Raw genomic sequence first — 15,724 nt, forward strand, 5'->3', positions numbered from 1 at the left:
CCAAAAAGGGTGTTTTTTAAAACCCAGAATATTATTGCTGTATTCTAAGCTTAAATTGCACACTGACAAATGCGGCATAGGCCCCAGATGGAGGGTATTGCCAAAAATTTTTGTTTTTTAAAACCCAGAAAATTATTGCAGTATTCTAAGCTTAAATTGCACACAGACAAATGCTGCAAAGGCCACAGATTTAGGGTCTTGCCAAAAATGGGTGATTTTTTTTTAAAACCCAGAATATAATTGCAGTATTTCAAAATGCATTCACAAATGCACATATGCTGTGCTCGTGCACAGAACTTGCATAAAATGGCCGCCGCCGCCCACCTAACTAACAGACGGAAAAAAGTTATTATTCTGGGTCACTGGGCTCAGGGCAGGGTAAAAAGATTGTGCACTGTACCCACAAAACCAAATCTATGTAGATCGCTGAGTTAACAAGCACTTCAGATTTAAGATTCTGTCCTATTCTCTCCCTCACAGCAGCAGTATCCTATCCCTACACTAATCAGAGCAGAGTGACATGCAGCGATACGTGACTCCAGCTTATATAGAGGCTGGGTCACATGCTGCACTGGCCAATCACAGCCATGCCATTAGTAGGCATGGCTGTGATGGCTTCTAAGGGCACACAAGTTAAACGCTTGTTGATTGGCTGCTCTGCAGCCTTTCAGAAAGCGCCATTAACTCGCCGAACACTGAACCTGAACCCAAACTTTTACTGAAAAGTTCGGGTTCAGGTCCGGGGTCCAAAAATCCTAAAGTTCGGTACGAACCCGAACTTTACAGTTCGGGTTCACTCAACCCTAGTTATAATTTTATCCTCCAAAGAATATCTAGTTAGGATAAAGCAATCTGAACTAAAATAATATGCTACATTATACCTTGTTGTAGGTTTAATTGATTGCATTACATGCGATGCTGGAAGTGGTCTTAGTTTTCTACCAGACACATTTTGACGAGGCGCTCCATGTTACTGAATGTATCGTTAAGCATATTGGTGGGAATGGCAGCAATTTCCGGTTGGATGTCTTCCTTCAAATCTTCCACAGTGTGAGGTTTGTTCCGATAGTCTTTTCTTTTAAGCATACCGCAAAGGAAGGAGTCTGGTGGTAACCCAATAGGTTTGCACTATGAATATATGCTGCACAATACTGTACACACCCATCCTAATGAGAAGTCGAGTGACTGAGTGAAGAGGTATGGGGGTATACACCAAGAAGTGGCAACAGAAGGGAAAATGTCCCAACCTGCCCAGCTTCTAACTCATTTCTCTGACACAAGGGCTTCCCGGCTTGTCCGAAGCTCATTATACTGAGAAGCACATTGCACATTGTTTGGTTCAGATTGCTTTGCCCTTGCAAGAGTTAATATTCAGGGCCTCTGTTGAGTGTATTAGTCAGATAAGTGCAACCTCTCAACCACAGCTTTAGGCCTTGTTCACACGTCAGTTGTTTGATCAGTTATTTCCATCCGTTTTTGTGAGCCAAAACCTGGAGTGGAGGCTACACAGGGATAAAGTGTAATGAAAAGATCTGCACCTGTCCTGTGTTTTTGACCCGCACCCGGTTTTGGCTCACAATATCTGATGGAAATAACTGATCAAAAAACTGACGTGTGAACAAGGCCTTAATCTTCTTAGACAGTAAATGAAAAGTAATGGTGTGCTGTTATGGACCAGTTTGAGTTTATGACTACATATATTTAGAATGTAGTGATATTTTAATGTACCAGTCTAAATAAAATAATCGGTAATAATAATAAAAAAAAAACACCATGGACAAAAAAAAACACCTCAATTGAAAAAGTATGAAAACTTATCTGGGCTATAGATATTCATGATCTATCCTCAGGATAGTTCATCAATATCAGATCAGTGGGGGTTCAATACATCCATAATAATCAGATGTTCAATATCGGAGTCCATATACATTTTGAGCTCAATAACAAAAATGTAACAAAGAGACTGTATAGCTGCCGGCACTGCAGCAACCGGAAACAGCTGATCGGTGGAGGTGCCGGGTATCAATATCTGCAGCCCTGAAAGCCCCTTTAATATTATATCCCCACTTTTGTAAATGTTAGGTGTCTGTCCCTTTGTCCTAACTTACTGTTGTCCTAGTAGGCACACATATGGAGACTTGAAGCTCCTGCTGAGACCCTCACCCACATTTTAGGTTGTTTGGATCTAGAAATATTTTTTCTTAAAGGGGTCATATCCCCATTTTCACCCAGGCAGCCCCCTTGACTTGAGCATTGAAAAAGTTCATGCTCCGATGCTCTCCTTTGCCCTGCTCTAAATTGCGCAGGGCACAGGCATTTTCTGGAGTTCCGGTGACAAACCGTGCTCTCCTTAGGGCTGTCAGACGGAGGCTTCCGCCCAGCAGTGAGCCCGGTTGATGGGCGGGCTTTAGCGCTGCCCTAGCCTGTAAAATGGCTAGGGCAGCGCTAAAGCTCGCCCATCAAATCCGGTGACGTCATTTATTGTGAATAATAGAGCCCTTAGCCTGCGCGATCCAGCGCCGGGCAAAGGAGAGCATCGGAGCATGAAATGCTCCGATGCTAAAATCAGGGGGGCCTCAGACTTGGCCGGTACTATGATAAAAAGTGCCTATTCTTGTCCGCAATTGTGGAAAAGGATAGGACATGATTAGGGATGAGCGAACCCGAACTGTATAGTTCGGGTTCGTACCGAATTTTGGGGTGTCCGTGACACGGACCCGAACCCGAACATTTTCGATGTTCGGCGCTTTCTTGGCGCTTTTTGAAAGGCTGCAAAGCATCCAATCAACAAGCGTCATACTACTTGCCCCAAGAGACCATCACAGCCTTGCCTACTATTGGCATGGCTGTGATTGGCCAGTGCAGCATGTGACCCAGCCTCTATATAAGCTTGGGTCACGTAGCGCTGCACGTCACTCTGCTGATTCAAGCATAGGGAGAGGTTGCTGCTGCGACGTTAGGGCGAGATTAGGCAGATTAACTCCTCCAAAAGACTTCATTCTGTGATCGATCTCCAGCTGTGGATCATTGAAGTGCTAATATCGACTTGCTCACTTTTTTTAGGCTGCCCAGAGCGTTTTTATATCACTTTTTTCTGGGGTGATCGGCGGCCATTTTGTGGCTTGTGGTGCGCCACCAAGTGCTTTTAACCATCAATAGTGTGGTTATTTTTTGCTATATCCTACATCAGCTGCAGGCTGAGCCTGTGTCACCGTAGTGCATTTAACCATCAACAGTGTGGTTATTTTTTTAACCATATACTACATCAGGTGCAGGCTGAGCCTGTGTCACCCAAGTGCATTTAACCATCAACAGTGTGGTTATTTTTTGGCCATATACTACATCAGGTGCAGGCTGAGCCTGTGTCACCTAAGTGCATTTAACCATCAATAGTGTGGTTATTTTTTGGCCATATACTACATCAGGGGCAAGTTGAGCCTGTCACCCAGCGCCTAAAAAATAGACCTGACATTTATATTCCTCCAAATCAGTACTGTTTTAGCTGGTCAAGTTATTTGTAGTGACCGTAAAAGCACAGTTTTTGTTCTGGGTTGAAAAACTATTCCCAAATTTGCCATTCTCAAAATAAGTAGTTTCTGCTATATCAGGCCTACTTTAAATCTATCCCAAAAAGGATATCTTAGATTCAAGGTGCTGATAGTGTCATTCAGAAAAACTTAACACACACGCTACCGTGCAGATACAAGTCTAATTCTGTGATTAAACGTATACCTGTCACACAGCGCAAAAAAAATAGGCCTCACATTTCTATTCAACCAAATCTGTACTGTTTTAGCTGGTCAAATTATTTGTAGTGACCGTAAAAGCACAGTTTTTGTTCTGGGTTGAAAAACTATTCCCAAATTTGCCATTTTCAAAATTGTGGTGAACGGGAACAATGAGGAAAACATCTAATAAGGGACGCGGACGTGGACATGGTCGTGGTGGTGTTAGTGGACCCTCTGGTGCTGGGAGAGGACGTGGCCGTTCTGCCACAGCCACACGTCCTAGTGAACCAACTACCTCAGGTCCCAGTAGCCAGCAGAATTTACAGCGATATTTGGTGGGGCCCAATGCCGTTCTAAGGATGGTAAGGCCTGAGCAGGTACAGGCATTAGTCAATTGGGTGGCCGACAGTGGATCCAGCACTTTCACATTATCTCCCACCCAGTCTTCTGCAGAAAGTGCACAGATGGCGCATGAAAACCAAGCCCATCAGACTGTCACATCACCCCCATGCATATCAGGGAAACTGTCTGAGCCTCAAGTTATGCAGCAGTCTCTTATGCTGTTTGAAGACTCTGCTGCCAGGGTTTCCCAAGGGCATCTACCTAGCCCTTCCCCAGGGGTGGAAGAGATAGAATGCACTAACGCACAACCACTTATTTTTCCTGATGATGAGGACATGGGAATACCACCTCAGCACGTCTCTGATGATGAGGAAACACAGGTGCCAACTGCTGCGTCTTTCTGCAGTGTGCAGACTGAACAGGAGGTCAGGGATCAAGACTGGGTGGAAGACGATGCAGGGGACGATGAGGTTCTAGACCCCACATGGAATGAAGGTCGTGCCACTGACTTTCACAGTTCGGAGGAAGAGGCAGTGGTGAGACCGAGCCAACAGCGTAGCAAAAGAGGGAGCAGTGGGCAAAATCAGAACACCCGCCGCCAACAGACTCCGCCTGCTACTGACCGCCGCCATCTGGGACCGAGCACCCCAAAGGCAGCTTCAAGGAGTTCCCTGGCATGGCACTTCTTCAAACAATGTGCTGACGACAAGACCCGAGTGGTTTGCACGCTGTGCCATCAGAGCCTGAAGCGAGGCATTAACGTTCTGAACCTTAGCACAAAGGTTGAACTGCAGTGGAGTAAACACCTTAAAAACAAGGAAGTCACTCAGGCTCCCCCTGCTACCTCTTCTGCTGCTGCCGCCGCCTCGGCCTCTTCTGCTGCTGCCGCCGCCTCGGCCTCTTCCTCCGCCTCTGGAGGAACGTTGGCACCTGCCGCCCAGCAAACATGGGATGTACCACCAACACCACCACCTGCGTCACTAAGCATCTCAACCATGTCACACGGCAGCGTTCAGCTCTCCATCTCACAAACATTTGAGAGAAAGCGTAAATTCCCACCTAGCCACCCTCGATCCCTGGCCCTGAATGCCAGCATTTCTAAACTACTGGCCTATGAAATGCTGTCATTCAGGCTGGTGGACACACACAGCTTCAAACAGCTCATGTCGCTTGCTGTCCCACAGTATGTTGTTCCCAGCCGGCACTACTTCTCCAAGAGAGCCGTGCCTTCCCTGCACAACCAAGTGTCCGATAAAATAAAGTGTGCACTGCGCAACGCCATCTGTGGCAAGGTCCACCTAACCACAGATACGTGGACCAGTAAGCACGGCCAGGGACGCTATATCTCCCTAACTGCAAACTGGGTAAATGTAGTGGCGGCTGGGCCCCTGGCAGATAGCTGTTTGGCGCACGTCCTTCGGCCGCCAATGATCGCAGGGCAACATTCTTTGCCTCCTGTCTCCTCCTCCTCCTACTCAGCTTCCTCCTCCTCTTCTTCCACCTGCTCATCCAGTCAGCCACACACCTTCACCACCAACTTCAGCACAGCCCGGGGTAAACGTCAGCAGGCCGTTCTGAAACTCATATGTTTGGGGGACAGGCCCCACACCGCACAGGAGTTGTGGCGGGGTATAGAACAACAGACCGATGAGTGGTTGCTGCCGGTGAGCCTCAAGCCCGGCCTGGTGGTGTGCGATAATGGGCGAAATCTCGTTGCAGCTCTGGGACTAGCCAGTTTGACGCACATCCCTTGCCTGGCGCATGTGCTGAATTTGGTGGTGCAGAAGTTCATTCGCAACTACCCCGACATGTCAGAGCTGCTGCATAAAGTGCGGGCCGTCTGTTTGCGCTTCCGGCGTTCACACCCTGCCGCTGCTCCCCTGTCTGCGCTACAGCGTAACTTCGGCCTTCCCACTCACCGCCTCATATGCGACGTGCCCACCAGGTTGAACTCCACCTTGCATATGCTGGACAGACTGTGCGAGCAGCAGCAGGCCATAGTGGAGTTTCAGCTGCAGCACGCACGGGTCAGTCGCACTGCGGATCAGCCCCACTTCACCACCAATGACTGGGCCTCCATGCGAGACCTGTGTGCCCTGTTGCGCTGTTTCGAGTACTCCACCAACATGGCCAGTGGCGATGACGCCGTTATCAGCGTTACAATACCACTTCTATGTCTCCTTGAGAAAACACTTAGGGCGATGATGGAAGAGGAGGTGGCCGAGGAGGAAGAGGGGTCATTTTTAGCACTTTCAGGCCAGTCTCTTAGAAGTGACTCAGAGGGAGGTTTTTTGCAACAGCAGAGGCCAGGTACAAATGTGGCCAGACAGGGTTCACTACTGGAGGACGAGGAGGACGAGGATGAGGAGGAGGTGGATGAGGATGAAGAATGTTCACAGCGGGGTGGCACCCAAAGCAGCTCAGGCCCATCACTGGTGCGTGGCTGGGGGGAAACACAGGACGATGATGATACGCCTCCCACAGAGGACAGCTTGTCCTTACCTCTGGGCAGCCTGGCACACATGAGCGACTACATGCTGCAGTGCCTGCACAACGACAGCAGAGTTGCCCACATTTTAACGTGTGCGGACTACTGGGTTGCCACCCTGCTGGATCCCCGGTACAAAGACAATGTGCCCACCTTACTTCCTACAATGGAGCGTGATAGGAAGATGCGCGAGTACAAGCGCACGTTGGTAGACGCGCTACTGAGAGCATTCCCAAATGTCACAGGGGAACCAGTGGAAGCCCAAGGCGAAGGCAGAGGAGGAGCAAGAGGTCGCCAACGCAGCTGTGTCACGGCCAGCTCCTCTGAGGGCAGGGTTAGCATGGCAGAGATGTGGAAAAGTTTTGTCAACACGCCACAGCTAACTGCACCACCACCTGATACGGAACGTGTTAGCAGGAGGCAACATTTCACTAACATGGTGGAACAGTACCTGTGCACACCCCTCCACGTACTGACTGATGGTTCGGCCCCATTCAACTTCTGGGTCTCCAAATTGTCCACGTGGCCAGAGCTAGCCTTTTATGCCTTGGAGGTGCTGGCCTGCCCGGCGGCCAGCGTTTTGTCTGAACGTGTATTCAGCACGGCAGGGGGTGTCATTACAGACAAACGCAGCCGCCTGTCTACAGCCAATGTGGACAAGCTGACGTTCATAAAAATGAACCAGGCATGGATCCAACAGGACCTGTCCATCCCTTGTGCAGATTAGATATTAACTACCTCCACTTAACAATATATTATTCTACTCCAGGGCACTTCCTCATTCAATTCTATTTTTATTTTCATTTTACCATTATATTGCAGGGCAACCCAAAGTTGAATGAACCTCTCCTCTGTCTGGGTGCCGGGGCCTAAATGTGTGACAGTTGCCTGTTCCAGTGGTGGGTGACATGAAGCCTGATTCTCTGCTATGACATGAAGACTGATTCTGTGCTGACATAAGGCCAGATTCTCTGTTACGGGACCTCTCTCCTCTGCCTGGGTGCCGGGGCCTAAATATGTGACAGTGGCCTGTTTCAGTGGTGGGTGACGTGAAGCCTGATTCTCTGCTATGACATGAAGACTGATTCTGTGCTGACATAAGGCCAGATTCTCTGTTACGGGACCTCTCTCCTCTGTCTGGGTGCCAGGGCCTAAATATGTGACAGTGGCCTGTTCCAGTGGTGGGTGACATGAAGCCTGATTCTCTGCTATGACATGAAGACTGATTCTGTGCTGACATAAGGCCAGATTCTCTGTTACGGGACCTCTCTCCTCTGTCTGGGTGCCTGGACCTAAATGTGTGACAGTGGCCTGTTCCAGTGGTGGGTGACGTGAAGCCTGATTCTCTGCTATGACATGAAGACTGATTCTGCTCTGACATAAGGCCAGATTCTCTGTTACGGGACCTCTCTCCTCTGTCTGGGTGCCGGGGCCTAAATGTGTGACAGTGGCCTGTTCCAGTGGTGGGTGACGTGAAGCCTGATTCTCTGCTATGACATGAAGACTGATTCTGTGCTGACATGAAGCCAGATTCTCTGCTATGGCATGAAGAGACTGATTCTCTGCTGACATGAAGCCAGATTCTTTGCTATGGCATGAAGAGACTGATTCTCTGCTGACGTGAAGCCAGATTCTCTGCTATGGGACCTCTGTCCAATTGATATTGGTTAATTTTTATTTTTTTTATTTTTATTTTAATTCATTTCCCTATCCACATTTGTTTGCAGGGGATTTACCTACATGTTGCTGCCTTTTGCAGCCCTCTAGCTCTTTCCTGGGCTGTTTTACAGCCTTTTTAGTGCCCAAAAGTTCGGGTCCCTATTGACTTCAATGGGGTTCGGGTTCAGATTCGGGACGAAGTTCGGATCCCGAACCCGAACATTTCCGGGAAGTTCGGCCGAACTTCTCGAACCCGAACATCCAGGTGTTCGCTCAACTCTAGACATGATCTATCTTTTTTTTGCGGGGCAGCGGAACGAAACTATGGATACGGACAGCAAATGGTGTGCCATTAGCATCTTTTTGAAATGAATGGGTCTGCACCCGTTCCTCAAAATTGCTGAATGGATGCGGACCCATTCATAAGGTCCTTTGTAATTTTAGGCTGGGGTCACATGCCACTGCCTGCAGCTGAAACCCTCCCCACCAGCGCCAGCCAGTGGCCACACAATTTTGGTTCAGCGGCCATTGACCAAGATTGAGCGACATGCAGCAGCCCGAGCATGTTGACCCAGTTTAATAGTGCTGTACATCTACTCTTCATCATTATCTAACAGCACAATGAAATGAAAAAAAGTTTGATAAAGGGAAAAAACAGCCCCCCATTGTTAATCCATACTCACCCTTCATTACAGTGATATGTTACTTTAGCGCCAAATAAGAAATCAGTTGCCTCAAAATATCCATTATCTATATCACCAGGATTTCCACATGATTTCGCTGTGAACAAGAAGCCATAAACAATATCATGTTTTTATGCTAGTTTATATACAGTATGCAGCACTAAGTTAGAAGGCGCTGGATTATTGAAAATGCCATCAAAATTTTGCTCATTCCGCCAACAACTACCTCTCCCCACCATGTATGCTCGATTCGGCTGACTGTGTATGTGTTCTGAATTGGCAGAGGGTTGTAAGACACATCTTCCCTGAGAACAAAAGGATCTGGGCATGTTGAAATCCAACAGCCCAGTCCTTCTAACCACAGATATCTGCCACCAGGAAACAACAGTACGCTGCTTCTCTTGTCAACTCCACGTAGCAGATTTATGATACTACCGAAAAAGTTAACTATATTGCCCATAGCAACCAATTACAGCATAGCTTTTTAACCTGCTTTTAAAAAACAAAAGCTGTGCTGTGATTGGTTGGTATGGGCAACAAAGACAGTTTTGCTTTTAGGCAGTATGATCAATCTTCCCCCAAGTGTTTGTGTGCACTGTGGTCCCCAGCTCTGTCCGCTGTGTTCCCCTTTTGCATTCTCTCATAGAATAACAAGAAATTAATCAGAGAAAACTTAATTCTGGCTGTACCACAAGGGCAAAAAAGGAACAGAAATATATTAATTTGTTTTCCATTATTTTGAATTTACGACACCCCCATCACCTTGCACATTTATGGCCGGGCATGCATGTGCTTTTAATCAGGAGAGAAGTACAAGTCACTGCCAGTGGCTTTTCTAACCTAAAAACGAAAGGATTTGGCAGGCTAAAATCCAACATTCCCTTCTTTTCCCTAACATTTGCTGTAGGGGAAAGGGTAAGGAGGCCCCCTTACATATTACCGTAGATAGTTGACCATTCTGGTAGATTCTGCCAACAGTAATAAGTGGCCAAACTAACGGTGGAGCACAGAAGATCAAGTTTCCTGTTGCTCTCTAGCATCATGAAATGATTAGAGATGAGCGAAGTTTTGAAAAATTAAATTTTTCAACTTTTGCCAAAGTTAGCAAAGAAATTTGATTAGTTACAAATTAATTTATCACAAATCGCTATAAATCAGGTAAGCCCAGGCCACTCTGCCTTAGGGTCCATTCACATGTCAGTAGAATGGGTCCGGCTCCGTTCCGCAACATTGCGGAACAAATCCGGACCCATTCATTCTCTATGGGGCAGGAAGAGATGCGGACAGCACACAGTGTGCTGTCCGCATCCGCATTTCCGGAGCGTGGCCCCGATCTTCCGGTCCTCAGCTCCCGAAAAAAATAGAACATGTTCTATTCTTGTCCGCAATTGCGGACAAGAATAGGCAGTTCTATGGGGGTGCTGGCCGGGTGTATTGCGGATCCGCAATACACTACGGACGTGTGAATGGACGCTTAGGGCTCATGAACACGACCGTATGTATTTTGCGGTCTGCAAAAAATGGATCTGCAAAAAATATGTGTGCATTCCCTATTTTGCGGAACGGAATAGCTGGCCCTTCATAGAACAGTACTATCCTTGTCCATAATGTGGACAATAATTGGACATGTTCTATTTTTTTGCGGAACGGATATACGGAAATGGAATGCACACGGAGTAACTTTCGTTTTATTTGCGGACCCATTGAAGTGAATGGTTCCGCATATGGTCCACAAAGAAAAACCGGAATGGACACGGAAAGAAAATACGTTTGTGTGCATGAGCCCTTGGGGTATGGCCACACGGAGCAGCTGCCTTCATTTAATAATAAAGACCGCTCTGTATAGTCAGTCTTCATGTTTAACCACCTCAGCCCCCAGTGCTTAAACACCCTGAAAGACCAGGCCACTTTTTACACTTCTGACCTACACTACTTTCACCGTTTATTGCTCGGTCATGCAACTTACCACCCAAATGAATTTTACCTCCTTTTCTTCTCACTAATAGAGCTTTCATTTGGTGGTATTTCATTGCTGCTGACATTTTTACTTTTTTTGTTATTAATCGAAATTTAACGATTTTTTTGCAAAAAAATGACATTTTTCACTTTCAGTTGTAAAATTTTGCAAAAAAAAACGAGATCCATATAGAAATTTTGCTCTAAATTTATAGTTCTACATGTCTTTGATAAAAAAAAAATGTTTGGGTAAAAAAAAAATGGTTTGGGTAAAAGTTATAGCGTTTACAAACTATGGTACAAAAATGTGAATTTCCGCTTTTTGAAGCAGCTCTGACTTTCTGAGCACCTGTCATGTTTCCTGAGGTTCTGCAATGCCCAGACAGTACAAACACCCCACAAATGACCCCATTTCGGAAAGTACACACCCTAAGGTATTCGCTGATGGGCATAGTGAGTTCATAGAACTTTTTATTTTTTGTCACAAGTTAGCGGAAAATGATGATTTTTTTTTTTTTTTTTTTTTTTCTTACAAAGTCTCATATTCCACTAACCTGTGACAAAAAATAAAAACTTCTATGAACTCACTATGCCCATAACGAAATACCTTGGGGTCTCTTCTTTCCAAAATGGGGTCACTTGTGGGGTAGTTATACTGCCCTGGCATTCTAGGGGCCCAAATGTGTGGTAAGGAGTTTGAAATCAAATTCTGAAAAAAATGACCTGTCAAATCCGAAAGGTGCTCTTTGGAATATGGGCCCCTTTGCCCACCTAGGCTGCAAAAAAGTGTCACACATCTGGTATCTCCGTACTCAGGAGAAGGTGGGGAATGTGTTTTGGGGTGTCATTTTATATATACCCATGCTGGGTGAGAGAAATATCTTGGCAAAAGACAACTTTTCCCATTTTTTTATACAAAGTTGGCATTTCACCAAGATATTTATCTCACCCAGCATGGGTATATATAAAATGACACCCCAAAACACATTCCCCACCTTCTCCTGAGTACGGAGATACCAGATGTGTGACACTTTTTTGCAGCCTAGGTGGGCAAAGGGGCCCATATTCCAAAGAGCACCTTTCGGATTTGACAGGTCATTTTTTTCAGAATTTGATTTCAAACTCCTTACCACACATTTGGGCCCCTAGAATGACAGGGCAGTATAACTACCCCACAAGTGACCCCATTTTGGAAAGAAGACACCCCAAGGTATTCCGTGAGGGGCATGGCGAGTTCCTAGAATTTTTTATTTTTTGTCACAAGTTAGTGGAAAATTATGATTTTTTTTTTTTTTTTTTTTTTCATACAAAGTCTCATATTCCACTAACTTGTGACAAAAAATAAAAACTTCCATGAACTCACTATGCCCATCAGCGAATACCTTGGGGTCTCTTCTTTCCAAAATGGGGTCACTTGTGGGGTAGTTATACTGCCCTGGCATTCTAGGGGCCCAAATGTGTGGTAAGGAGTTTGAAATCAAATTCAGTAAAAAATGACCTATGAAATCCAAAAGGTGCTCTTTGGAATGTGGGCCCCTTTGCCCACCTAGGCTGCAAAAAAGTGTCACACATCTGGTATCCCCGTACTCAGGAGAAGTTGAGGAATGTGTTTTGGGGTGTCTTTTTACATATACCCATGCTGGGTGAGATAAATATCTTGGTCAAATGCCAACTTTGTATAAAAAAATGGGAAAAGTTGTCTTTTGCCAAGATATTTCTCTCACCCAGCATGGGTATATGTAAAATGACACCCCAAAACACATTCCCCACCTTCTCCTGAGTACGGAGATACCAGATGTGTGACACTTTTTTGCAGCCTAGGTGGGCAAAGGGGCCCATATTCCAAAGAGCACCTTTCGGATTTGACAGGTCATTTTTTTCAGAATTTGATTTCAAACTCCTTACCACACATTTGGGCCCCTAGAATGCCAGGGCAGTATAACTACCCCACAAGTGACCCCATTTTGGAAAGAAGACACCCCAAGGTATTCGCTGATGGGCATAGTGAGTTCATGGAAATTTTTATTTTTTGTCACAAGTTAGTGGAATATGAGACTTTGTATGAAAAAAAAATAAAAAAAAAAAATCATCATTTTCCACTAACTTGTGACAAAAAATAAAAAATTCTAGGAACTTGCCATGCCCCTCACGGAATACCTTGGGGTGTCTTCTTTCCAAAATGGGGTCACTTATGGGGTAGTTATACTGCCCTGGCATTCTAGGGGCCCAAATGTGTGGTAAGGAGTTTGAAATCAAATTCTGAAAAAAATGACCTGTCAAATCCGAAAGGTGCTCTTTGGAATATGGGCCCCTTTGCCCACCTAGGCTGCAAAAAAGTGTCACACATCTGGTATCTCCGTACTCAGGAGAAGGTGGGGAATGTGTTTTGGGGTGTCATTTTACATATACCCATGCTGGGTGAGAGAAATATCTTGGCAAAAGACAACTTTTCCCATTTTTTTATACAAAGTTGGCATTTGACCAAGATATTTATCTCACCCAGCATGGGTATATGTAAAAAGACACCCCAAAACACATTCCTCAACTTCTCCTGAGTACGGGGATACCAGATGTGTGACACTTTTTTGCAGCCTAGGTGGGCAAAGGGGCCCACATTCCAAAGAGCACCTTTTGGATTTCATAGGTCATTTTTTACTGAATTTGATTTCAAACTCCTTACCACACATTTGGGCCCCTAGAATGCCAGGGCAGTATAACTACCCCACAAGTGACCCCATTTTGGAAAGAAGAGACCCCAAGGTATTCGCTGATAGGCATAGTGAGTTCATGGAAATTTTTATTTTTTGTCACAAGTTAGTGGAATATGAGACTTTGTATGAAAAAAAAAAAAAAAAAAAAAATCATCATTTTCCACTAACTTGTGACAAAAAATAAAAAATTCTAGAAACTTGCCATGCCCCTCACGGAATACCTTGGGGTGTCTTCTTTCCAAAATGGGGTCACTTGTGGGGTAGTTATACTGCCCTGGCATTTTCCAGGGGCCCTAATGTCTGGTAAGTAGGTAAATGACCTGTGAAATCCGAAAGGTGCTCTTTGGAATGTGGGCCCCTTTGCCCACCTAGGCTGCAAAAAAGTGTCACACATCTGGTATCTCCGTACTCAGGAGAAGGTGGGGAATGTGTTTTGGGGTGTCTTTTTACATATACCCATGCTGGGTGAGAGAAATATCTTGGCAAAAGACAACTTTTCCCATTTTTTTTATACAAAGTTGGCATTTGACCAAGATATTTATCTCACCCAGCATGGGTATATGTAAAATGACACCCCAAAACATATTCCCCAACTTCTGCTGAATACGGAGATACCACATGTGTGACACTTTTTTGCAGCCTAGGTGGGCAAAGGTGCCCAAATTCCTTTTAGGAGGGCATTTTTAGACATTTGGATACCAGACTTCTTCTCACGCTTTGGGGCCCCTAAAATTCCAGGGCAGTATAAATACCCCACATGTGACCCCATTTTGGAAAGAAGACACCCCAAGGTATTCAATGAGGGGCATGGCGAGTTCATTGAAAAAAAAAAAATTTGGCACAAGTTAGCGGAAATTGATTTTTTTGATTTTGTTCTCACAAAGTCTCCCTTTCCGCTAACTTGGGACAAAAATTTCAATCTTTCATGGACTCAATATGCCCCTCAGCGAATACCTTGGGGTGTCTTCTTTCCAAAATGGTGTTATTTGTGGGGTGTTTGTACTGCCCTGGCATTTGAGGGTCTCCGCAATCATTACATGTATGCCCAGCATTAGGAGTTTCTGCTATTCTCCTTATATTGAGCATACGGGTAATGAGATTTTTTTTTTCCGTTCAGCCTCTGGGCTGAAAGAAAAAAATGAACGGCACAGATTTCTTCATTCGCATCGATCAATGTGGATGAAAAAATCTCTGCCAAAAAAAGAAAAAGGAGGGGAAAGGCGTCTGCCAGGACATAGGAGCTCCGCCCAACATCCATACCCACTTCAGCTCGTATGCCCTGGCAAACCAGATTTCTCCATTCACATCAATCGATGTGGATGAATAAATCATTGCCGGGATTTTTTTTTTTATATATACAAAGTGTTTGCCAAAGTATATGAACACCGCCACCTCCTCAGCTCATATGCCTCGGCAAACATATCTTTTACTGCAGAGGAGAAATCTCGTCTTGCAGCGCCGCATACACCGACTTGCGTGTAATCTGACAGCAGCGCAATGCTTCTGTCCGAATGCACATCAGTGCTGCAGCTAGTCGATCGGTTGGTCCACCTGAAAGGTAAAAAAAACAAAACAAAAAAGAAAAAACCAGGCCGCAAAGCAATAACTTTATTAACTGTTGAACAGAACATAGAAACTTTTTTTAAACTTTTTTAACTGAACATTTAACTTTTTTACTTACCGGTATTTTTTTTTTTGTTTAGTTTTTTTTACCTTTTATAGAACAAACCTCTCCTTCCCCATGGGACAATGTGCAAAGCGCAAATCGCCCAAAGATGTGGCGAAGTACATTATGCACTTTATCCCAGGTGAAAGGAGAGGTTTGCAGCAGCTGTGAGTGAATGGGCCCTAATAGCCCTGTGTGCCTGTCCTGGTGAGATGTGATCCCTATGCTAAGTGTACCTGTGTGTGGTACTTCCGGAAACACTCTCCATAGCATAGGGCAGGGTGGTCAGCACAGTCAGGACAGAAATAGCGGGTGTCACGCCTTATTCCACTCCTGCTACAGACACGACATCTTTTTCGGGGTGACGGTTGGGTTGAGGTACCAGGAACGACACTGGGGAAATGTCGCTCGTGTAGACGGCTAACTACACTGGTGGATGGGGCCGCGGAACCTCCTGGGTAAAGGAGGTTCTCGATGATCTCTTCCTGGAA

The 15,724-nt window shown here is 45.5% G+C and overlaps 1 protein-coding gene across 1 annotated transcript in view; it reads right to left on the reverse strand.

The window, feature by feature from the left end:
• The window catches only part of LOC120995067 (complement component receptor 1-like protein), a 127,324-nt gene that overhangs the window by 101,893 nt on the left and 9,707 nt on the right, over positions 1–15,724 (reverse strand). Inside the window, exon 4 of the mRNA XM_040424044.1 lies at positions 8,901–8,997. Coding sequence (XP_040279978.1) covers positions 8,901–8,997 — 97 coding nt within the window. The remainder of the gene's footprint in view (positions 1–8,900; positions 8,998–15,724) is intronic.

Source organism: Bufo bufo, chromosome 3, assembly GCF_905171765.1.
Source record: "Bufo bufo chromosome 3, aBufBuf1.1, whole genome shotgun sequence".
NCBI lineage: Eukaryota > Metazoa > Chordata > Amphibia > Anura > Bufonidae > Bufo > Bufo bufo.